General features: G+C 47.8%; 1 protein-coding gene across 3 annotated transcripts in view; it reads right to left on the bottom strand.

The window, feature by feature from the left end:
- The window catches only part of Ago2 (argonaute RISC catalytic component 2), an 85,436-nt gene that overhangs the window by 25,026 nt on the left and 36,008 nt on the right, over window positions 1–24,402 (bottom strand). For all 3 annotated transcript variants that reach the window (XR_013103324.1, XM_076911453.1, XM_034515934.2), the window contains 10 exons: window positions 23,030–23,225; window positions 13,762–13,882; window positions 8,424–8,605; window positions 6,092–6,228; window positions 4,659–4,793; window positions 4,151–4,238; window positions 2,884–3,031; window positions 1,855–1,974; window positions 1,590–1,712; window positions 1,060–1,193 (listed from right to left, as the gene is read on the bottom strand). Coding sequence is in view for 2 of the 3 variants with exons in the window: in XM_076911453.1 (XP_076767568.1) it covers window positions 1,060–1,193; window positions 1,590–1,712; window positions 1,855–1,974; window positions 2,884–3,031; window positions 4,151–4,238; window positions 4,659–4,793; window positions 6,092–6,228; window positions 8,424–8,605; window positions 13,762–13,882; window positions 23,030–23,225 (1,384 nt within the window). In the remaining variant the exon portion in view is untranslated. The remainder of the gene's footprint in view (window positions 1–1,059; window positions 1,194–1,589; window positions 1,713–1,854; window positions 1,975–2,883; window positions 3,032–4,150; window positions 4,239–4,658; window positions 4,794–6,091; window positions 6,229–8,423; window positions 8,606–13,761; window positions 13,883–23,029; window positions 23,226–24,402) is intronic.

A 24,402-nucleotide genomic window follows, 5' to 3' on the forward strand; every position in this document is an offset into this window, starting at 1 on the left:
CGGTGCAGGATGACAGCCTCCACCCAGTGAACTCAGCCCTGCATAAGACAACAGCCTCTTGCTGGGATGGTCAGGTTAGAGCTATACTATGCAGGCTTTGGAGGACCCCTTCACTGCCTCCAGACAGGTGAAAAACAAATGTCTTATTTCCCCTCAAACCTTGGAACACAAGTGTAAGCCCTGTGAGCTTTAGGGCCATTCTTCTTGGCACTGAGCAAGCCTAGCTCCCTGCCACTGGCCCAACACTCACAGTGTTCTGGGCTGAGCAGTAGGCCCCTCTGCAGCTTACTGTATCAGTCTGCCCTAAGCTACTGGAAAGATGGCGGCACACATGTCAATGCTTGTTGTGTTGTTCACTCTAAACCCTTCCTCACACAGGAGAGCAGCCACTGCAGCCCGCCCCCGTGCTGCCCTCTTCTACTGTCTCTTCCCACCCAGTTCTCAGCTTTGTTTCTCATTTAATTCACCGAAATTTCACAGTAGCACCAGTGCAATGGCTCAACGGGAAAGGGTGCTTTGTATAAACCTGACAATCTGAGTTCAATCCCTGGGACCACGTGGTAGAAAAAGAACCAGCTCCCTCAGCTTATCCTCTGACAGCGTTTGATGGGATGGACAGAAGCATATCTACCCTGCCACAGACAAATAAATCATTAGAAATCTTTAGCCAGGGATGTGGGTACACACCTTTAATCCCAGCATTAGTGGAGGCAGAGGCAGGTAAATCTCTGTGAGTTTAAGGCCAGCCTGGGTCTACATAGTTGAGTCCTACGACAGCCAAGGCTACTTAGAAAGACAGTGAAGTGTGCTGTTTCTACAGTCTGAGTCCACTGACTCTGTGTCTACCTCTACTACCATGGTGACTGATTTATTTGAACCTCATTGCTCAGGTACTGTTTTCTCTCACACCTAATCTGGACTCGTCAGATTTCATGAATGAAAGTCACCCTAGGTGAGTGTTCTCAGAGAAAGGCTGCCAGCTGCTGGTATCAGAACCCCAGTGACCCATCTGACCAACAGAAACAAGGCCAGCCACATGGAGGCCTCAAGCAGGCTTACTTGAGATGGACTTCTGTACACTGGCGCTGGGGTGCGAAGCAGGCGATGGCCCACACCTTGATCTCAATGCCTGTGTGGAACTGCTTGTTTCTCATGTCCCACACACCCTGGACAGGGGTGGCAATTGCTTTGTTCTGCAAATAAAAAATAGTTCAGTGGGGAACAAATGAAAACATTCTTACTGCTGGTACCCCTGACCAACAATGACTCCTAAAAGCACCAGATCACCACGTGTGTGCCATCTCCACATCTCTGGCATTCAATTAGCACTATAGGCAACCCCTACACATGCAAAATGGTGGGTTCTGGATGGACGGTGGCGAGCTAGATGAGAAATGACAGGATGGCTGGATCAATGGTCAATCTAGATAGATGGGCATGGTGAATACATGAGTGAATGGGAAGGATGGAGGAGTAGAGCTGGATAAACGTACTAAGGGATGGGTGAGTGGATGAGGTTGAGTCTTGGTCATGCATGGCCCAATGGGTGCAGTTCACCACGCACACACTCGACACCCGTCTGTACTTACCCTGCCCCCGTAGAGAATGGAGGGCGGTTGCAGGACCCGCCCAGTCACATCTGTCATCTCATCTTTCACCATGATTCCAAATTCACGAACATATGGGTCTGTATTGAAACTTGCACTTCGCATCTTGAGGAAGGAAAAAGAGAAGACAAAAAAGGTCAGTGAAGGCCATCTCTGCTCAAAGTACAGGCATGAGTGTTGGGAGATGGGGGGGAGGGGGGTGTCCTTGTGTACCCATCCTGGAGGAACCCAAGGACCCAGTGCTCACCAATTTGCTGATCTCCTCTTGCCGATCCGGTGCTGACCTGGCAGTTGCTCTGATCATGGTTGAGGTCTGATTGTCTGTTAATTTTTTTATACATCTCTGTCCAGCAACTATGTTACAGACCTACAAAGAAGATGGATACAGGTCAACACATGAACTATGTGACTATTGGTTGTAGGAGGGAGTTTTCAGAGGCACCCAAGCCAGAGCCCTGGCTAGTGGTGAGGCCGCTCCAAAGCCTAGCACTCACAATAGAACTTGTAGGTAACCTGGCACGGAAAGATGACCAAAGCTTTGGTGGCACTCTGCTGGTGTGACCTGTGCATAGCGAGTGGCTCACATCAGTTGTTCTGGCTAATTTCATGCCCATTTGACACAAGCTATAGTCATCTGAGAGGAGGGAACCTCCATCTTATGGAGAAGATGCCTCCATACGATCAGGATGCAGGCACGCATGTAGGGCATTCTCTCAATTAGTGATTGACGGAGAGGGCCCAGCCCATCATAGGTGATGTCACCCCCAGGCTGGTGGTACTGGGGGCTCCATAAGAAAGCAGTCTGAACAAGCTTTTCAAATCAAGCCAGTAAGCAGCACCCCTCCACAACTCTGTCTCAGCTCTCCCTCGAGGTTTCTGCCCATCTTGGGTTCCTGCAATGACTTCCTTAGGTGGTGAACAGCGATGTAGAAGAGCAAATCAAGTTTACTCTTTCCTCCCTGAGCTGCTCTTTGTTCTTAAGCAACAGAAAGCTTAAGGATGGCATCCATCATCACAGGACTGATACAGGTAGGACCTCTGACAGGTGAAGGGCAGCCCAGTCTACAAATTTCAGGCCAGCCAGGGGTATGCAGTGAGATACTATGTAATTAAGAATGTGGTAGGTAATCCCACCCAAGCTGCTACTTTCATCCCATTTTAGGGGAAGGAATACACAAAGGGAAAAGTCTGAACAATGCATGAGTTAGCGAGTACTGCAGCATCAGAGAGGCTGGGCTGGATTTGGGCTTCTCCCCAGTCAGTAGTGCAGACTTGCCTCCAAAGGAAGGTAGGTGTGTTTCTGCTCCTGCCCAACTTGTAAACACGGGAGGTGGGGGTAGCGCAGAACCAGCTTGTGCCTGTCCTTGAAGTACTGGGCCACTGTACACTCCACTGTCTGCCCACTCTCCTGCTGCAGTGGAAACCTGCGGAAAGAGGTGACTCAGGAAAGAACTTTCCAGGCTCCCTGGACACTGGACCTTCCCAGGGCTGAGCATCTGTGTTGTGCAGGAAGCAAATGCTTCAAGCATCTCCTGGACCATTCAAGAGCCCTTCAATTCTCAGGCTGCCCACAGGTGTCTCTGCTCCTCCTAGACCTACGTGAAGCAGCACAGCAGACACACTAACACTGGTAAGATGATACCCTCTGTTCCTGTGTGTGTGTGTGTGTGTGTGTGTGTGTGTGTGTGTGTATGTGTCTATGTTGGAATTTACACTTGTTTAAGATTTACCTTTTTATTTTTTTATACGGGCATTTTGTCTGCATGTGTGTCTGCACATTAGAAGAAGGCATGGGATCCCACAGGACCACAGTTATAGGCAGTTGTGACCTACTGTGTGATGTTAGGAACTGAATGAAGAAACTCTGAAGAGCAGCCAATGTTCTCAACCATTTTTTACACTTTTTCCCTAAATTATTTTGTGGGCTGTGGTGGTACATGCCTTAGACCCCAGAACCCGGTAAGCAGAGCCTTCTTTGTGAGTAGTTCCAGACCAGACTGGTCTGTGCGATGAATCCCTGACTTAAAAACATAACAGAATGGGTGCTGGAGAGATGGCCACTGCTTTAAGACACTGGCTGCTCTTGCAGAGGACTCAGCTTTGATTCCCGGCACCCAGCTACCTATAAACTCCTGTTCCAGGGAATCTAAGGCTTTCTTCTGATCTCCACAGGGACCAGGCATTCACATGGTGAATAGACATATATACAGATAAAACAACAGCAACACAAATCAACTTAATATATTTTAAATGTGTGTACAGGTACCACTGCAGCTGGAGCTACAGGAGGCTGTAAGATGCCCAACATGGGTGCTGGGAACAAATGTGCTATTTGTTCTGCCAAGAGCAATACACTCTATGCTTTTAACCCCCGAGTCATTTCTCCAGCCCATGGAGTTCACTTTTTAGAGCAGAGTGTGAGTGAGCCCCAGAGGCAGGCAGCTGTTTGCAGGACAGTCCCAGGACTTCCAGTGTCTGGAAAGCTGAGTGACTGGGGTAGAGGCCTGAATTTGAAAGGAGGGCTGGATGTTTGGCTGCCTTACGTTTGGTGACTGGCAGGGCGCCGGGTCACATTGCAGACACGGTACTTCCTCTTCATCTGACCACAGTGCGTTATCTCCACCTTTAGACCTGGTGACAGACAGCAGCTATCAGAGCTACTCGTTATGCACTTACAGTCCAAGGCACACACGGCAGCTTTGGCCACAGTTGAGGCCATGGGGTTCTAGAGCTGAGGAGGAAGAAATGTGGACTAACCACAGAACATGGTGGCTGGATCCACCTTATCCAGAGAAGCCGTCTGCCAGAAAAACTCAGCACATAGACTTGGGTGCCACTACCACCCTTCTCAGAACCTAACGTTTGTGGCTCAAGCAGGACACCCAGCTCCTCCCACCTGTGCGGTTGTACTCATTAGAGTCATGGGCCCTCTGTGCATGGGTCCCAACTGACTCAGAGTCCGTGTGTCTGTGGCTCACCCTTCCCACAGCCTGCACCTGCACCAGGAGGGGCAGTCCCACCCACAGCCTGCTGTGCTGGGTGGTTCTTTACCTTTAATTTCTTTGGTAAACTTTACCCTTTGGGAATCTGTCAGAGGTTTTTGTTGTTCTTCAATACTTTTAAAATCCAAAACTTCACAAACAAATTCGATCACTGGCTGTGCCTTGTAAAACGCTGTTGCAGATACTATGTGCAGGAAAAGGAAGAGACAGACAAGAAAGTTCAACGGAGACATCTGGAGTAAGAAGCTATGTGACTAATTAGTAGCTGCTCAGGAGGCCTGGTCTCCTTTCTCCTCTGTGGAGTGCCCCTGGACGCTTTGTGGTAAGGTAAGTATTGTCCACTATGCCCATGGCTCCACATGACAAGGGAGGCACCGACCCTAGGAGACTCCATGCTTCTTTCAGCCAAGGGCAACGGTAAGGGATTGGCTGAGTCTGAAGACGTCACTAGAAGAATCACAGGGATCTTGAACAAGTTTAGCATGGTAGGGGCAGTCAGGAGTTTGGAATGCCGCGACAGGTTTTCTGGCCACCTTCAGCTAGAATAATTTCTGAAGTGTTCCATTCATATAATTCTTTTGCAATCAAGGTGCATCTGACCAAGAAGATGTAGCCTGCGGGGCCTTGCTGGGGGATACTTAAGAATGTATGTGCTCCTGTCTGTCGGTCTCTGGCAGAGGGAAGAGGACTCAGCAGGGTCTGACCTTCAGGCTCCTGAAGGACAAGGAACAGCAGGGGGCTACAGTATCCCCCTATCATTGAAAGCTAAATGGATCGTGGGGGCCTCCGAGACAACCAATGGATTAGCCCACTGACTGATGGCATTTCTGGAGGAATTCGATCCCTGGGGGTATGTCCTTAGGAATGCACCTTGTCCCTGGCCCCTATCTCCTTGTTTCCTAGCTACCATGAGATAAGCAGCTATGCTGTCCACAGCCTCTTTGCCATGGTGCTTGGCTTCAGAATGATAGCACGAGCTTACAGTGGACTGAGACCTCTGAACCTGAGTTAATCCTTACGGCTTTAAATGGTTTCTTCTATGTACTTGTCACAGCAATGATAGGTCTGATATGCTCCAAGGCTGGAAGACCACTGGGCAGTGGCCAGCCATTGGCACTCAATGCTGTCTTTTCCTTAGTTCAAGCAGCAACGTGAGTAATCAGGAAACATGGGGAGAGTGTGAAGGGCGTGGCCCCAGCCCCAGACCTGGGGTGCTCTAGTAGTGCAAAGGAACTAGCAAAAGCAGCTCTCCAGGCTGGCTAAAGGGTCCCTGGGAATGGAGCACTCCAAGGGCTTTGATGCCCAATTAGGAACTGTCTCAGACCAAAGAGATGGTTAACACAAGCTGGTATCGAATCAGAGCTCTGCTAAAGATGGCTACGAGAATCTGGGTTCCTCTATGTTTTCAATTCTCCACCCACTTCAATGAAGGCTGCATGGGTCCCATTCACCCTGGAGTAAAGCCCATGGGCTTCTCCTTACCATCAATATTCAGCATCATTTTCCAAAGAGAAGGTCGGACGGACTGATGGAAGCCAAACCAGACTTCTCTGCCCCCACCCAGAGGGTTGGAACAGCCTTCAGATGCAGTGAAGAAGGAACGGCCAACAGGAGTGTACCTGCAAACAGGGATAAGCCCTCTTCTAATCCGATGGCATCAGCCCATCCATCTTCCCAGCCAGCTGTCCCAGCAGGTACACCGACACTCAGAGACCACTCTAGGCTTTCTTCTGTAAAGTCATGTTCATTACATGGAGTTCTAGTCTGCATTCCCTGTGTAAGCAGTAGCCCTGTGGACTATAAGACTGTCAGATGTCAGTTCTCAGGAACTGAGAGTGCAAGGGCCCTCTAAAAGCTTGGCTCAGTGTGAGACAAGCCCCGCTGTGCTTCTAGAACTCAAACTCACGGCTCCACACATGCAGGGAACCTTCCTTGCCACCCTCGAAAGGACAGAGTTAATCTGGGAGCAGCCTCCAGCTGGGGCCTGAGGCCCATGCAGATCTAGCTGGTGTTTGTATCCCCCCCCCCATCCTTATTTCTACTGTACAGTGTACATAGCTAGGCATATCCCTTCAAGTCTTCCTAGTCCAGGGCTGTGCTACAAAGGTAGGAGCAGCTCAACGCTAGCATGGGTAGAATCCTAGCAGCTACCAGGCAGAGGCAGCCAGAACAGCCAGCTCCAGGCCACAGGACTACCATTTCTCTGTCTGGTTATGGACCACCATGTAGCTCCTGCTTTGTCCTTGATTCTTTCAGTGACAGGTATCAAAGGCAAGAAGCTGTGGACAGCTCCCTGCTTTTGGAGCCTGAGCTCAGCTGTGAAAAGATTCATAAGGCCTGCAGGCCAGTTATGCACACAGTTGACCTGAGTACAGCCCACCCACCTGCTGCAGACACCTCCACACACCTCGCCTACATCCTGCTACATAGAGGTGTCTCACCACCAAAGGGTGGGATACACAGGTGGCTCTGTTTGTTAATGAAATCATGGAGCATGTCCTTCTTCTCACTTTCTGCCTGTGCTTGTTAATTCTGTTACATCTTGACAAGCTCCTGATTGTAAAAATGAGTATAAACAATCCAAAGGAATTCAGGAGGAGGAAACCATAGGAATTCCTGCCGCTTAACTAGAAGTAAAGACAATTTGGCCAGTGAGATGGTTCAGGGGGTAAGGGTGCTTGTAGCCAAGCCTAGTGACCTGAGTTCCGTCTCTAGGATCCACATGGTGGAAAGAAGGAAGTGACTCCTACCAGCTGTCCCCTGACCTATGCATACACACACACTGGTGGTATGCCTACAAATAAAGTAAATACTGGTTTGTTTTTAAACTACAGGCAAGATTTTGTTAATTGCCATTGTAGGCTATTACTGTACCTGCTTGCCTCCTTCCCATCAACACGTCTTAGCAGTGAGAGACAGGACAGGGGCCTGCTGAAAGCAACAGCTGGCTCTGGGATATAGTTTCCTCTATGCCTAATGTATAAGCACAGAGCCAAGGAATACCCAGCTTTCTCCAGAGCAGAGAGGAAGCCGGGCGTGGTGGCGCACGCCTTTAATCCCAGCACTTGGGAGGCAGAGGCAGGCGGATTTCTGAGTTCAAGGCCAGCCTGGTCTACAGAGTGAGTTCCAGGATAGCCAGGACTACACAGAGAAACCCTGTCTCGAAAAAACAAAAACAAAAACAAAAACAAAAAAAAAAAAAAAACAGAGCAGAGAGGAAGGAGTCAGTTGCAGGGCCTAAGCATGCAGCTTTCTTTTTGCTTCTCATTTCTGATCTTATAGGACTATTCTCACCATTCCTCAGGTCCTACTGTGTGCTTTGTGTGAAAGCCAAGTTCAGATGCAGCTCCCTGGCCCTGGTCTCATGTGCTAGTCAGCACAATGCTCTGGCAATTGGGAAAATGACAAACCACTGAAATGATCTCGCTCCCTGCTAGGTGTAGCGCAGGAAGATCCTCTAACAAAACAGGCTGATGCCTTTGGTGCTGGCCATTGTTACTGGCTGCGGTAACGTCTATGAAGGATGGGCATTCAACCAAGCATAGTGTGAGTGGTCAGTGTGCTGTCCAAGAGCTGCTCAAGACTCTGCACAGGATTGTGTGAGTTCACAGCCAGAAGGGTGAACCTTCTACACCCCCTTTTATACCCAGGCAAGGCCACTGGCGACAGCTCTTCCATCAAAGACCATTTGCCCCACAGACTACATGTGTGACAATCACCACTAGCTCCTCCTTGCTTGGTCAAGATCTCAATCTTTCTGTGAACACTCAGCACCAGCTTGTAGACTTTGTCCCCACCCACCCAATGCCCTCACCTCATGGATGGCAAGTGCCTCATGACAACGTCCAGGGCCTGGATCGTCTCGAAGGGGACGCTGGGCAGCCGCCCCGAAAGTGCATCATGTAATGCCTGCAGGCTCACGCATGACACCCACTTGATGGATACCTTAAAGATGCGATCTTTGCCTTCTCCAGGCAGCGTGACCTCCAGTTCCACCTGCCGAACCAAAGCATAGAGGTCATTAGCTCCAGAAAAGCAGAAAATTTTAACTTTATTTTCTTGTCTCTTCAGTGTGGAAGCCCAAGGTCTTTCTCAGCTGCTTCCCACTTTGTAGTTTCCATCTCTCTGATCAGCAGCGAGCACCTGGTGCTGAGGACAGAACTCAGGTCCCCATGCTTTTGTGACAAGCTCTTTACCCAAGATCCACGTCCCCAGACTCAGGTTTCTTTACTTTTAACACATGTGCAATCACACAGCTGTGTGAGCTGTAAGCAGCATACTGGACACTCATGACTCCCCCAGACATGCCCATTTTTCTCCCATAACAATTGTTCAATCTACCCAGATCTTATGACCACAGCTGAATCACCACCGCCTACAACAGTGTATCATGAGTGTGTTCCACAAACCAACCACTCAGGTGATGCTCAAAGTGGCTTTGTTATCAAGCCCCCCACCCCCCAATCTGGAATACTTTATCTTCATGTACCCAAAACTGGCAGCAGGGAGATGGGTACCTCATCCTACTTTATCTATCCCCACAGACACTGAGCTGGTAAACAGCCCAAGGCCAGGAAAGGGCAGAAAGGGGACTGGGTTTCAGACTAGCCAATGCCATTACTCACAGGGAAACAACCCAGATGCCTGTCCAGAACCCAAGGATGGCTGGTACATCACAAGGTACCAATCTAGGTAGGGAAGATGGTGAGCTGGCTATAGACTCAACCTCTGAGAACACTGAAAGCGAGCCATGCAGCTCTTGCTTGGACATTTTTGCAAGAAGGAATCAAATTGAGAGCAAATATATGTACATTTTGGAACAACATACCACTAAGAAACAAAGGGAGGAGAAACCTGACACAAAGAAGTAGTGTTTGCCCCAAGTTGTGAACTCACGAAGCAGCTGTGTCTTCAAGGTTTCCCTGTCCTGAGCTGCAGGGCTACCTACCCCCATCCCCATAGAAGAGTGATGGCACCAGCAGGTGTCTGGCGTCACAACTGCTATGCTGGCCAGAGAGACAGCTGCAGGGCTTGGTGCCATGTATCCTTTTCTGACAGGGACACGCAGGTCACGTCCTGTTTCAATGTGCCCAGGGAGCTGCTTTCTAATGGGCTGCTGTGACTTTGCATGGCAATCTTCTGGGAAAACAAGTCACTGTGCTAGACAAGTTTTTGTTTTTTGTCAACTTGACACAACTAGAACCCCCTGGGCAGAGGGAACCTCAACTAAGGAACTACCTTCATCAGATGGGCCTGTGAGCATTCTCTTAACTAATGATTGGTGTAGCAGGGCCCACCCACTTTGAGTGGAGCTTCTCTTGGGCATGTGGTTCTGGGCTACACAAAAGCAAGCAAGCTGAGAAAGCCGGTGGTTTGTGCTCTTTCTGGTCCCTGCTTCAGCCTCTCCCTCCAGGTTCCTCATTTGTCTTCGCTGAATAATGCACTACATCCTTTAAGTCAAATAAATCCTCCCCAAACCCCAAATTGCTTTTGGTTTTACCCAGCAACAGAAATGAAACAAGAACAGAAGTTGGTATCAGAAGTGGGGTGTTGCCGTGGCAGACCCGACCATGTTGCTCCATTGGAAGGTCACTGAAGCATTTGGAACTTGGATGGTAAGTGCTCAGAGCCTAATGAGCTACTGTTGCGGGAGCCTGAAATACAAGGGTGTTAAGAGTAGTACAGACAACGGAAGCCTGGCCTCTGAAGTTTCAGGGGGACACAGACTATCAGAGCCATTAGAATGATGTATTTGAATTAAGAGTGTGTTAATGAAATCTTTTGTGCTTTACTGGGGCAACTGATGGTGGTCAGTTGGGGCTGAAGAACCAGCCACAGTTAGTAAGAGACCACCAGCATCGAGATGAAATATTCTCTGAGTATTTCCTTAGGGTGAGCGCACAGAAGTCCAATTATCCAGAAATATGCAACTTTGGTCATTTAATAAACTTTGAATTTTTTTTTTGAGCCGGGCCTCAGTATGCAGCTCAGGGTGTCCTGGAACTTGTTCTGTAGAACAGGCTGGTCTTGAACTCTGCCTACCTCTGCCTCCTAAATGCTGGGATTAAAGGCATATGGCACCCAAACTCAAGACTCTGAACTTTTTAAAGTTACATTTTAAGTCATGATATTTAGGAAATAAATCTTTGTGATGATAAATAAGAAAGAAAAGGTATAGTTTAACAATGATAAATTTATGTGTCAAGTTGGCAAAGGGTCAACTGTGCTTATCACCTTGACAAAAATGAAAGTCACCTAGGAAGAAAAGATCCTCAGCTAAAGTGCCTCTATCAGATTGGCCTGTAGGCAGCACGCAGATTTTCTTGATTGATACTGAAGGGTGCAGCCCACTGTGGGCAGTACCGCAATTAAGCAGGCAGTCTTGTGTTGCATAAGCTGAGCAAGCCATGGCAAACAAGCCAGGAAGCATGAGTCTTTCATGGCCTCTGCTTCAGTTCATGCCTCTGTCCCTGGGGTGAATTTTTCCCCTGACTTCCTTCGTGATGGAATTATGATCAGGTTTGATAGTTTGAACAGGAATGGCCCCCATAGACTCATGTGTTTGAATGCTTGGCCCACAGGGAGTGGCACTATCAGGAGATATGGCCTTGTTGGAGAAAGCATGTCACCGTGGAGGCAGGCTTTGAGGTCTCCTATGCTCCAACTAAAATCCAGTGTGGCACATAGTCTCCTGCTGCTGCCTTCAAATCAAGATATAGAACTCTCAGCTCCTTCTCCAGCACCATGTCTGCCTGCATGCTGCCATGTTCCCTGCTATAATGATAATGGGCTAAACTTCTGAAACTATAAGCCAGCCTCAATTAAATGTTTGCCTTTATAAGAGTTGCCCTAGTCAGTATGTCTCCTCACAGCAATGAAACCCTAACTAAGACATCAGGACACCTGAGCCAAGTAAACCTGCTCCCTTCCAAATCATGGTGTTCTCCTTCTTGGTCATGGTGTTTATGAGCAACAGAAAGTCAACTAGAACAGAGGCCCTCCAAACACCTCTACCAGTGTGTTTGAGAAGTATGCTGGGGGGGCCAGAAGCACCCTGGCAGGTGACAAGGCAGTGACACAAGCCCATAAAGGTATGTGGCTTATCAGAGTCCCTAGCAACATGTCTCAAGTACAAATATCACAGGGACCCCAAGGGATGAATGCCTATGGCTGCCTTCTGTGCCTCCTTCCAGAACCCACTGGCTACTAGACAGCTTGAGGCTACTAGCAGGGGTCATAACTGCCATCTAAGAAGGAGATACACTCCATTCTCCCTGGCCCGGGAGGTAGCAGCTAAGATTAACCTGCAGGCAGCTAACAAAAGAAGACATGCTGGACACAGCCAAACACAGCCAAGGATGACGTTATCAGTCACGGTTTTGGTAAAAAGAGACTGAGGATGTCAGTGCCAAATTTAGAGCAACTGGCATCTAACTTGTTCTGTCCCATCTCAAAGTGAAGCCATGGGCGTGGCAGACACAAGTCCTCTTGGCCCTAAGAAGCTGCTTTCTTTGCACATGGGCTGGCAGCGAGCCCTATGGAGTCCTATGACATCTATGGAGAGCATGAGCTGAGTTTTGAGGAGGGCCGCTCCTTAGGAAGGTGTTGTACACATGGGTATGGACCCATACTGGGTATCACAGTCTCCACTGAGCCACTAGGTAGATGCTGAGCTAATGGACTCAGGGAGAGTCCTTTCTTACTACAGAAGACAAACGAGAAAAGGACTGAAGACAAAGCTTTGCTGGTAGTAAAGAAAGGGAAACTATTTTTTGTTGGCTCAGAGGGGAAACCCCATGCCAACTTGTCATCTGAAAACACTGACACGGGAGACTAGGATTAAGTTACAAGGGACTACCTGTGCATCTCTGAATGCTGTAGGGGCTAGCACAGGCAACTGTGCCCATTTTACCTGCCAGGGGCTCACATGAAGCTCCCAGACCCAGGATGAAAGCCCACATGGCAGCTGAGACCTGAGGTGCACCACACAGGAAAGGTGGGGCTGCCTATCCTGGCTGCTCCAGTCTGCACTAGAAAGGTTGGCAAGGTGAGGTGGCTTGTGTCAGGTCCAGTTACTAGGAAAGGCATACATAATACTTACTACATCTATTTTCATTCCAGTCTGGGCCGTTAGCTCATATGACTGTGTGTCTGCATCTGAGCATGAGAGGCGTCCCATCCTTCCTTCAGGACTTTTCTCTTCATGCTCCTCCCAGTGTCTAATTATAAATTTGTACCAACAAAACTGTGAATAAACTCCTTATGCTTTTCTTTCTTATAGAGCTTTAAATAAAAACAAATGTGTAAATTAAACGCAAAACCTTAAGATCAATAAATCTTCAATTCACAGTACGTTAATTTGCCAGGGAGAGCCTGCTCAGTTCATTCACACCCAGTCCTGGGATTCCCTCCAACTCAGAACCCTGCGCCCATTATCCACTCCAGGAGTGGCAGCGACAACCCACCTGCCACTGGGGGGTGGGGGATGGGAAGATCAGAACACGACACACAGCTGTGTAGTCACCAGCCCTCTCCTTGCCCTAACAGTGTGTTCCTGTCGGCATGGTGAGTCGGAGCAGAGCCACCAGGTACCACATCTGCCTGGCCCACTGGGAATACAGGCAGGCACAAAGGAGCCAAGGCACATGGTCACTTAGCAACACGTTTTTCAGGCCTATAGGAAATGTGCTGTCCCTTCATTCCCAGACTGTCAAAGTCTGGACGGAAGCTTTATTACTTTTTAAGGGAAGGTAGTATTTTCTATGGTCACCACACCAGGTTGACTCATCTTCCTCCTCCTCACTGCAGGAGGCTGCTGAAGCACATCCTTTGTTTTATTGCCAGCAAAACACACACACTCACGCACACACATACATACACACACTCACACATACATCTATGCACACTCATTCACTCACACATGCGCACACAGTGTGTGGTGGTCTGTGGGTTGCACTTGGGAGCGTTTTGTACTTGAGCAGTCTCGCTGTAAACCTCAGCACACCCCATACACCTCATGATGAAGCCCACGCACAGCAGCCGCCTGTGCCTCCCAAATGAAGTGCTCTTCTACATCACAGGAACAAGTAACCTTGAAACATGTCTGGCTCTCACCCATTAGCTGCACTAGGCCTCAGCAGGTGTAGCCTCACCTTGTCCCTGCCGATTGGAAGGGGCATAGCTGTGTACAGATTCTTTCTTCCATCAAACACTGGCTTCCGGTCCCCGAAGATCTGGGTTTTAAAGTGCTGGACCATGTGCTCCACTATTTCCCTAAAACAGACAGAAAATTTAGCAAAATGTCAGTGAAGTTGAGGCCTGGCATCCATCTGATAAAAACTAGCTTGAAGGCCCTTTAGGAGACCAGGGCTTCTCCTTGTCACATGGCTTTCCACCCTCTTCTGGGGGGGAAGGGGAAAAAAAAAAAAATCAACCTAGCACCCAAAGTGGGCTCATCTCATTTTCCTGGTCACACAAATGTGGGGGGAACATTCTATTGAGTTACATGGGGCAGAGAGTGGATGCTATTGTAACATTCAAGTGCCGAGGTACACTGAAGGGTAACCATTGGAATTTCTGTCTCAAAGCTGTAGACTGAACATACCCATACCTCTGTTTGAGGCTGTGTGACCCTGGTAGTCCACAGACCCCACTTTTTACAGTCACGGGTATGATGTGTAACCATCACCAACATCTTTCCAATGAAAGCCCTCACCGACCCTTCCCCAAAACAAGCAGAAGTAGTTGCAGAGACATCTAAGAGGAAGCCCTGCTGACTAGGCTTGCCCAGGCCCGCCACAGTCTTCTGACCTCACTAAGCTGTAAAAGTTGAGCCCTTGGACTCACCTGTGGACTCTGTGCTCAAGAGCAAATTGCATGCTGAACCACCAGGTCTCAACCTCGCCACCAGGGAGCAAATTGCTCCACCTCTCGAGAACCTCCAGGTCACATCACCATCGCCATTTGATATGCAGGGACACTGATGCACAGAGCCCCAAAGAGCTAGAGGCATCTCTCCTCTGCATCCTACTTCCTGGCCCCTCCCTGGGAACTGCTGTGCAGTAACTGGCATGTGCTTGTTACTTTCACTGCCATTCTGGAAGTTTCTTAACTTCTAACGATGTAGGTTTTCTGTTCCTGCATTCTCTTTGTGGCACTAAGTTAAGTTTGCTCAGATTGGCCCCATCCCAACCTTCCCAGAACAGTAGGAACAACTTCAAGCTGTTACACAAACAGACACATTCAATATTTTCAAATTATTCTATTTTGTTTTTTTGAAAAAAGATTTGCGTTTTATTTTTAATTACATGTATTGTATGTAGGTGTGTCCATGCAAGTACAGTGCCCGTGGAGAGCAGAGAATCCCCTGGAACTGGAATTGTGGCTGGTTGTTACCTACTTCCTGTAGGTGCTGGGAAATCTAACCATCCTGCCACAGACTCCAAGGCTCACTGCTTATATCTGGGGCCTGATGTAATCTTACTGTGTATCTTAAGAAATATGACCATATTACTATATACAGTGGAACCACATTGCCTATAAATGTAGATATCACCAAGCTATACTAACAGCTGGGTAAGCCATCGATTACATTTTCTGTGTCTCTGAAGGTTGGCACCCTGTACCTATCCTTTTGAGATAATCACTTAAAACTACAATACCAGGCCGGGGGCATGTAATATTCTTACTTTAACACATGTACCCAACTGTATTCTAAAACCACTAAAGCAGACTATACCACACAAGAGGCTCAAGTCAAGGCCAGGAGGAAAGGGATGGATGAGGGGTTACAGTTAACTATACTTTGTGTGAGTCTAGCCATGCCCTCAAGCAACATGGGGCCTAGCTATCTCCTGAGGGCTGGCTGTATGGGACTCCCATTATCGCAGGCAAGACTGAGCTTGAGAGACGTATGACACTGCCAGAGGGTGGGGTCCACAGGGCTCACCATGTCGTCACAGGACTAACAATGGCAGATCTCTGGCCATCAGAGACTCCATGTTGGTCCCATCCTGGCTTCTGCACAGACTGCTCTGCATGGAACAATGGGGGGAAAGGACAAAGGTGGGGCCCCAGTCATGCCTGGGACATGGGGAAAGCCCGAAAGCAGCACTCAGCTGCATTCTGCCAAGCTGTACTGCTGGGTTCTTCTCACTAGGGATGGAAGTGGGATCCTAGGGAGACAGCATCACCGTGCAAGCACAATGAAGCACTGGCTGCTGCCCCCCCCCCCCGGGGGGGGAGGGGAAGAGACCCACAATCAGACACAACACTATTTGAACATCACTTTGACCATCACAGTCTTAAATCTGGACTTAAGGCTCCCTACAATTAACAGCAAAATGAAGAACATTAAAGGGTTGCATATTTAAGCAGCCAGGAGCTCTCACAATAATTTGCAAGCCTAGTGGGCTGGCCCTTGCTTCAGTCTGCAGCACCCAGCCCCCTCAGTTGCTGAGAGACTGAACTGACGCAGTTTCTAACCATGGCAACCTCAGCTTCTTACAGACGTGACGCCGACAGGAAAAGAGCAGCGGAGTCCGTAAAGCACCACGTGACCAATGTCAGTCACATGCCAGTGCCTGATGCAGGCCTGAGTCAGGCCTCCTTTCAGAAAGGGTTTCCTGTATGTTGTGGATGGTGTGACAGGAACCTGACGGGAGCCACAAAGCCCAGGCAACAAGAGAGCCTCTGTCTACCCTCTTTCCAGTCTGGAGGGTGTATGCACAACATGGAGACCAACAGGTTTCTGACCCAAGAAGCTAGCAAGTAAACCGACACACCCACTTATCAATCTTCATTGAGACAAAAATAAAAGACCCAGAAAGAACCTCAGCACTGACCAAACCAGTTTAGTACTGACCAGTTCAACCCAGCCAGGCTTGAGGCTTTTGTGCAAATGTACTTGTTACAGGAGCACATTCATTAAAAGGATCGCACTGATTCTTAACATGTTCTAGGTGCATCGTCAGCAGGTAGGATAACAGAGTCCTAAGACACTCAGTCCTCTTCAGCCGTTGTTGTGATAGGAGAAGGTGCACCAGTAAGGGGTACTTTCTTCACCAGGTACCAGTACCCCTGGGGACATCAGTCTGCAATAGAGATTAAGGCTCTCCCACAATGCATTTGGCTTTGGACTTAGCCTCTTGCCTTAAAATGTCCAGAGGAAACGGAAGGCAGCTGTTTGGGGATTAGGGTTTCTGGAAGTGGGACAGTTTGAGCTTCACATTCACTGTGGTTCTAGAGTAGTTTCAAAGCCACAGCCCAGGAGATTGGCAGAACCCAGAGCTGCACATGCCATCCCATAGCCAGGCTCTCCAGAATTACAGTGCGTGGCTATGTGATTCCCTCACAAAGGTGGGGTATAGCCTAAGGGAGGTCCTGTGCCACGGCAACGCACACAGAGAGACTGTCTAGAGCACAAATGTGAAGTCGGTGGTCACACAAACCAAAAGGAATTTTCAAGGGGTCTAGGAGATGGCTCAGTCAGGGTAGTGCTTGCCATACCCCGAGGGCCTGAGTTTTGATCAGGGTAGTGCTTGCCATACCCCGAGGGCCTGAGTTTTGATCACTGTGCTGGAGAAACAAAGACAGGTGGATTCTGGGAGCTCACAGGCCAGCCAGCCTAGAATAATCTATAAGTTTCAGGTCCACGTGACAGACTCTGACACAGAAACAAGGACACTTGAGGAATGACACAGAAAGTTGACCCCTGGCTTCCACACACATATTCACTCACGCACGCGCGCACGCGCACGTGAGCACACACACATTCACAGACGCATACTATGTTTAAGGGAAAGTAATAAAAGTTATCCCAATTCAAAACCAGAGTATTTTGCTTCTTAGCCCACAGCCCCCTTGAAATATATTATCCCTGGCCTAGCATGTGTAGAGCAACAGTTCTGAAAAGGGGGAGAAAGAGGCTTCAAGACACCAAGGCCAGTATTGTCTCATATATCTCGAAAGGCCAAGAAACATGAATCCCAAAAGATTTACACATGGGCACACTGTAGTCATATAATGGAAAAGCAATATTAAAATAAGAATATTAATATTATTGAAGAGTCAGCTCAGCAGTTAAAACTGGCTGCTCTTGTAGAACATCCAGTTCAATTCCCAGCACTCACGTGGCAGTTTACAACTGTCTGTAATCTAGTCCCAGGGGACACAAACCCTCACTTCTGGCCTCTGCTGGTTCTAGGCATACAGGTGGTACACAAACACACACAGACCAAACACTCATACACATAAATAAAATTAACTTAAAAAGATTATGGAAAAAAAAAAGATTACAGCATGTCAACTATTGAGACCTGCTTTTCTTTCTTTTGTGTAAATGTTTGAAAGAAAGTCACTATGTAACCCTAGCTGGTCTGGAACCTGCTATGTAGACTGGTCTGGCCTTCAACTGGTCTGTACTCAGACGTTGAGATTGAAGGCATGCACCACCAGCTTGACCTCAGAAAACAAAGGGTGTTCAACTGCTGGGACCCACACAGTGGCAAGAGAAAACAAACCTCTTCTAGGTTGTTCTTGGACTTCCACAAGCACACTGCAGGAAGTGTGCTCTTTGTCTCCCTCACAGACACACACACGTGATAAATAAATGTAATAAAAACTTTACATTTAAAAGCTGGGTAGGCAAAATAGCCCAGTTGGTTAAGTTGCCTACCACCCAACGACTGAGCTTAAACCCTGAAACGCACGTAAAGGTCGGATTCTACAGAGCCGAGGCCTCAGAGCTGGAGTGGGTCTTCCGCCTTGGCCTCCTCAGGCCAGGAGGACAAGTGTGAGCCCCATGCTTACACAGAAGTAAGAATTATCAGAGATAAAGGAGATATCTCCTAATTGTAGACTGGTTAGTTTGTCATTATGACCGAACAATTAAAAGCATGGTGTGAGGGTACATGCCTTTAATCCCAGCACTCAGAGGCAATTGGAGCTCTGCAAATTCCAGGGCAGCCTGGTCAATACAGGGAGCTTGAGGCCAGTCAAGGCTACATAGCACAATTCTGTCTCAAAAGCAAAACAACCACAACAAAAAGACAACAATCAGAGCCAGGGAAACGGCTCAGTGGGTGAAGTATTTGCTGCAGTTTCTGACAACCTGAGTTCTATCCCTAGGACCCACACAGTGAAGGACAGAATTTCCACAAGATAACCTTGGAGCGTGCATGCATGTGCGTGTCTGTGTGCATGCACATGTGTATGATACACATGCATAAAAAAGGACAATGAATAAATATAATTTTTAAATATTTAAAAAACAAAAAGATATAACAATTACTGAGAATACATGAAGCACAGCAGAAATCCCACTGGTAGAAAAGCAAGTCCCTACCCACATTTGTATGGTGGGGGGGAGAGACTGTAAAGCATTGCAGTAAAATTATCAACCACCTCCATCTGAGACCAGAGCATGCCTGTCTCCACCATAGGGAATGTCTCTCAAGACAGACTAAAGGCCTGTACCCCAGCACATTCTTAACTAAATGAAAATCAAGCTTGCACATCAAGATCGAGACCAACTCAAGGAAAGCATGCGTGCAAAGATGCTGTTCAAAAAAGAGACTGAGCAGAGGAAAGAACAGAGATCAGGAAAATAGAAGGAAAAAAATCATCTAAACAAAATGCTTGTTCTGGGCAGATGAATAAGCTGCCCTTTCTTAGCAAACCTGGTTGGAAGAAAAAAAACAAATTTAAAATACTTGTGGTGAAAGGGCTTCAAACAGAGCCCATAGACACTAAATATACTATGGAATCAGCATGGTGGGACATGCCTTTGGTCCCAGAGGGAGGCAGAGGCAGGAGGATCTCTGAGTTTGACACTAACCTGGACAGCCAGGGCTATACAGAGAAACTGTGTCTTTAAAAACCCTGGGGCTGGGGGGAGATACTATGGAACCTGGCATGGGGGCAGGCACCTTTAATACTTGGAGACCAGAGGTAGGCAGATTTCTGAGTTTGAGGCTAGCTTGTTCTATACAAGAGCCCATTTTTTAAAAGAAAAAAAAAGTGTATACATATGCGCATACATTATGAACAACTTTCTACTGGAAAATTCCATAACTTTGACATGTGTAGAATCCTTAAAAACACAACCTAAGTATGTACACCTAAGTACACACAAAATAAAACAGAAAGGGGGAGGGAATCCTGATATCTGAGGGGAAAATTAAGCTGTATTAAACAATTCCTACAAACACAGATCCCAGCCCAAAACCGTTCCAGTGACAATTCAGGAGCTGTATAATGGTGGCTTTACACAAGTCTGACATTTTTTTGTATGTGTAAGGGGGGCATGTGGAGGTGAGGTTACCCACCCTACAGTGTCATCCCTTGCTCATCACCCTCCACTTTGAGACAGGCTCTCATTTGCTCTATAGGCCAGGCTAGCCCTTCCTGCCTCCTCTTCTCACTATAGCACCACTGTGATTATAGACATGAGCTAATCTGTGCAGCTTCTGTGGGCTCTGGGGATGCAAACTCAAGTCCTTAAGCGAGCTTCATTTGGCAATCCACTACTGGGAGCCAAACCCAGGAAATTACCTGCTGTTCTAAGAGAACCTCAGGAAATTACCTGCTGTTCTAAGAGAACCTCAGGAAATTACCTGCTGTTCTGGAAAGCCTAGTCAGTACAAGGTTAAGAAAGAATGTTCCCAGGTTTCAGGTCCCAGGAACTTAAAGAACGTCTATAAGACAATGGGATGGTCTTGGGCAATGAGGATTCAATAGTGGGATAGCCCTAAGCAGTGGCCCTCACCTAAACTTCCCATTTTGTAGTGTCTTTATTATCTACCTCCTGAAATTAAAGTTGCAGAGCTTGCTCTCATCTTTTGTGTCTCTTGTCCCTTCATTCCTTCACCTCCTTCTCTAGGGTCTTGTCAAATCCCACTCCCAGGTCTGAATCTCACACTTAGCTCCTACAGTGGACAAAGAAGGAACACTTTGCAACTTTCTGAATTATATGCTACACAACCCTGACACAGAAATCCAACAAAACAAGACAATTACAGATTTGCACCCCAGCGACACAAATTCACAAACCAGTTCTATACAGAAAGAATACATCATGAGTCTCAGAGCCACACAGCTCATTTTTAAGAATACAACATGTGTTAGTCTGAAAAAGATGACAAGATATGACCAGCAATCAACTCAGCAGTGACAGAATTTAACTGACTGATAAGAACTGTCTGAGACCCCTTATCTAGTATAGCATCTTAAAGAGGAACGGACTGCTTCTCAAAATCAGTAACAGGACAGGAGTGGTCTCTGCACTACCCAGCCTCAATATCCAGCTGAGTGTCCTCCTCACCGAATTAATGGAAGTAAAACATAAAATATATTGTAAACTAGAAAGAAAGAAGCCAAACCCTCCTTATTAAATAAAAATCAGGTTCAGGTTGGGCTGGAGAAGTGGCACAGTGGTTAGGAGCACTTGTTGTGCTTCCAGAGGACAAGGTTTGGTTCCCAGCATCCACATGATGGCCCCCAACTGCCTCCACCTCCAGTGCTAGGCGATCTTATTCCTTCTGGTCTTCATGGGTACCACATGCACATGGTACACAGACACACCTAGGAAACACTTGTACACACAGTCAAATGAATTAACATATCCTCAGTCAGATAAAATTCACCCTTGCAGGTGTACAATTCAACGGTTTAGTGGGTTGGAATCTGAACACCATCCCGCCAGTCTAAGTTTGATGGACGTCCACTGCCACCAAATCAACCTCTGTACTCTCTGGCTGTTACTCATCTGTGTCTAGAAAATGACATTGTAAGATGCTAGCTACAAAAGCAAAGAGAATAGCAATTTAGAATCAAAATTGTATGACCTAAAAGTTCCAAAGGCTTTCTGGCCCCCCACCCCCACCCCCTTATTCTCTTGGATTTTTATTTGTCGTTCAAAGCCAAAATCTAGATTTGGAAAAACAATCTCAGAGAAGTCAGCAGTGTGAGATTCCAGCCCAGAGTTAATTAAGGCTGAGCACTTGCCTAGTATGTATACACTGTCCTGGGTTCAACCTCCAGCACCATACATTAGACAAGCTGATGAATGATTGGTCTGAAGAGAGACCAAAGCAAGGACCAACACAGCTACATGCACCGCTGACTGACCCTCCCTTTCAAAGGTGCTGTGATAAGTAGACAGGCACAGAAAGCCTCTACAATACCTCACCTCACGCTGCATACACAAAGCACTTCAGGATGGAGCACAGATCTCAACACAAAAGCCCAAACTACAACTCTTCCAAAGAAAACACATCTTTATGACCTCTGTTGACACAGACTTCCTAGGGGCAACACCTGCCATTTGCCAAGTTCATAAACTGAACTTTAATAAAACTTGGAAGTTTTTCTCGTTAAAAGGCACTATTTTAAAAAGCAAAACAAACAAAAAACCACTAATACAAGAAAGCAAATTCAGATGGAGGAGAATATGCTCAACAGACTCCAGATCATCCAGAACCAAAAGACCTAGGAATCAAGACAACAGGGCAGAAGGCATCAACACCCCTCATGTGTAAAGGGGAAATTCATCACCTGGTACCAGGGGTGAGGAGTAAAGCCACAGGAGCCGCCATACACCCAGAAGAGTAGCAGAAGCAGCTCAAAAGTTGACAAGCTATGGATAAACTTGATGGAGACAAAACATTGCACCTGCCTGGGACACACTGGGGGTGGGGAGATACCCAAGCAGTGAAACCCACTCCTCATTCTGGCTAGTATGAAGAAGGAAAGCCCATGTCCATTCTAAAAAGGGAGGTAGGGTGCTTTATAACACCCCCGTGTTACCAGGAAGAAGAAAGGGTAAATTATCAAGTATTCAGTGAGGGCTAGGAGGTTTCTCAGTGGATATAATGTTTCCTTGAGAACTAGTTCAGATCATCAGAACCATGCAAATGCCAGTTAGGGCAACCACTGGAGGAGAAAGGGGAGCTCCTGAGCAAGCTAGACTAGCTTAACAGAGAGTTCTGGATTTAAATGACAAGACCTTACTGCCACGAGGTGGAAAGTGAACAAGAAGATGCCCAACACCAACCTCAGGACTCCATATGAGGACATGGACCTGCCTACACACATATATACACAATTCAATGTAATACCCCTTAACACTAAAAGTAACTACTACAATACACAGAACAACACGGATAAATCTCAAAAGACAATTCTGGACCAAAGAAGTGAGGTTGCATGGCTTCTGTGGGCAGGACATAATATAACCTGACAAAGAGTGGAACTTATGACTTACGGTTGGGCTAACTCGAGGGTGATGGCTACTCACACCTACTAAAACTCTGGAACAGGACATTTACAATGTTGGGGTTCTACTATACTCAAATTACATCTCGATGCCAAAACCAATTAAAAATATAACATAACAACTTCATGGGAAAAGTCAGAAGATACCTGTTCACTCTCCGAGGGCATTTCTCAGGTTTGATGTCCAATTCATAGTGATAGATGTCAATTTTGGGGATGTCCATTTCAAAGAAATTGGCCTGTAGTTTGATTGTTCTCCCAGTGGTGCCGAAGTCCGGCCGAGGTGGAGGCTTGAAGGCATATCCTGGGATGGGTGATGTTGTCGGAGCAGGAGAAGCAAGAACTAGAAAACAGTAGGGAGACAGCAGACATCAGAGCTGGCACACTCAGACTTGTTCCTGAGAATCATGGTGCATCCTAACCTTCCCATGCCCTTTAGATGCTGAGGCCCACACCTGTCCATGTGCCCATCATCTCACTTTCCCCTCTGTTCATACATTCCTACTATCTCATCACAGGGACCTCTACCTACCAGGGGCCAGCCGGGGACAGGCTTACTGATTGGTGACTCTGGCAACTGCCCCCCCCCAACACACACACACACACACACACACACACACACACACACACACACACACACACTTGTTCTTCCAGATCACCAAGAGAGGATTCCTCTGCTGGGGACTTTCATCTTTCTCTCTCACCCAGGTTCAGCGAGTTCACACTGTGGTCACAGCTAGACTCCCTTCCCCAGGCTCCTATTCCTGACAGTGTGGTAGGTCCTGGCCCTCTCAGGGGGTGCACCTCACCTGTCCAGCTCTTCTCCTCTGTGCTCCCCAGCTGGAGACCCCACGTGACCATACACAGTCACAGCACAGGAGCCTTTGGTAGGCCTAGGGGTTGCAACCCCTCTGTGTCTTTCCAACACCTTGCCCATATACTCAGGTGTGTGCCAGTGCCCACTCAGTAGCTCAGCCTTTCACATGTCAGCCCTGCCTGGCCATTTCTAACCAGTGTCCCAATCCAGGCCTAGGTCAGGAGTCATCACCTAGGAGAAACTCACCCCCACCCTCCCTCCTCTTCATTTCCTTCATTCTCACCCCAGGATGCTGTGCTGTCATCCCAAGGGTACAACAGAAGCCTGGGCACACTGAATGGACTCTGCCGCTGTGCAAGGAGGGAAGGGAGACTGAGTCTCTATAAAGTACCCTTAGCAATCATCAGAGTCCTGGGTCCAAGAGTCCAGCTTTCCTGCTCCCAGTGATCACATACACAGTACGTGCATTGCCCCCCACCCCCCATAACCCCCGAAACATTCACAGCACCTGTGCCATTTTGTGACCTCCATAGGCTGCACAGGTTCACACAGCCTCTGGCCCTGGAAATCTCCACTCAAGAGCCTCATCCCAGCAGTGGACCCCGCCACATCTCCAGCGATGTGTTTTAACACTAACCCAACCATCAACTTAGGGTGTGCTGAGGTGAGCCAGGCTACCACAATCGGTCGGTTTGCCTGCGCT

The sequence above is a fragment of the Arvicanthis niloticus genome, chromosome 13 (assembly GCF_011762505.2).
Source record: "Arvicanthis niloticus isolate mArvNil1 chromosome 13, mArvNil1.pat.X, whole genome shotgun sequence".
NCBI lineage: Eukaryota > Metazoa > Chordata > Mammalia > Rodentia > Muridae > Arvicanthis > Arvicanthis niloticus.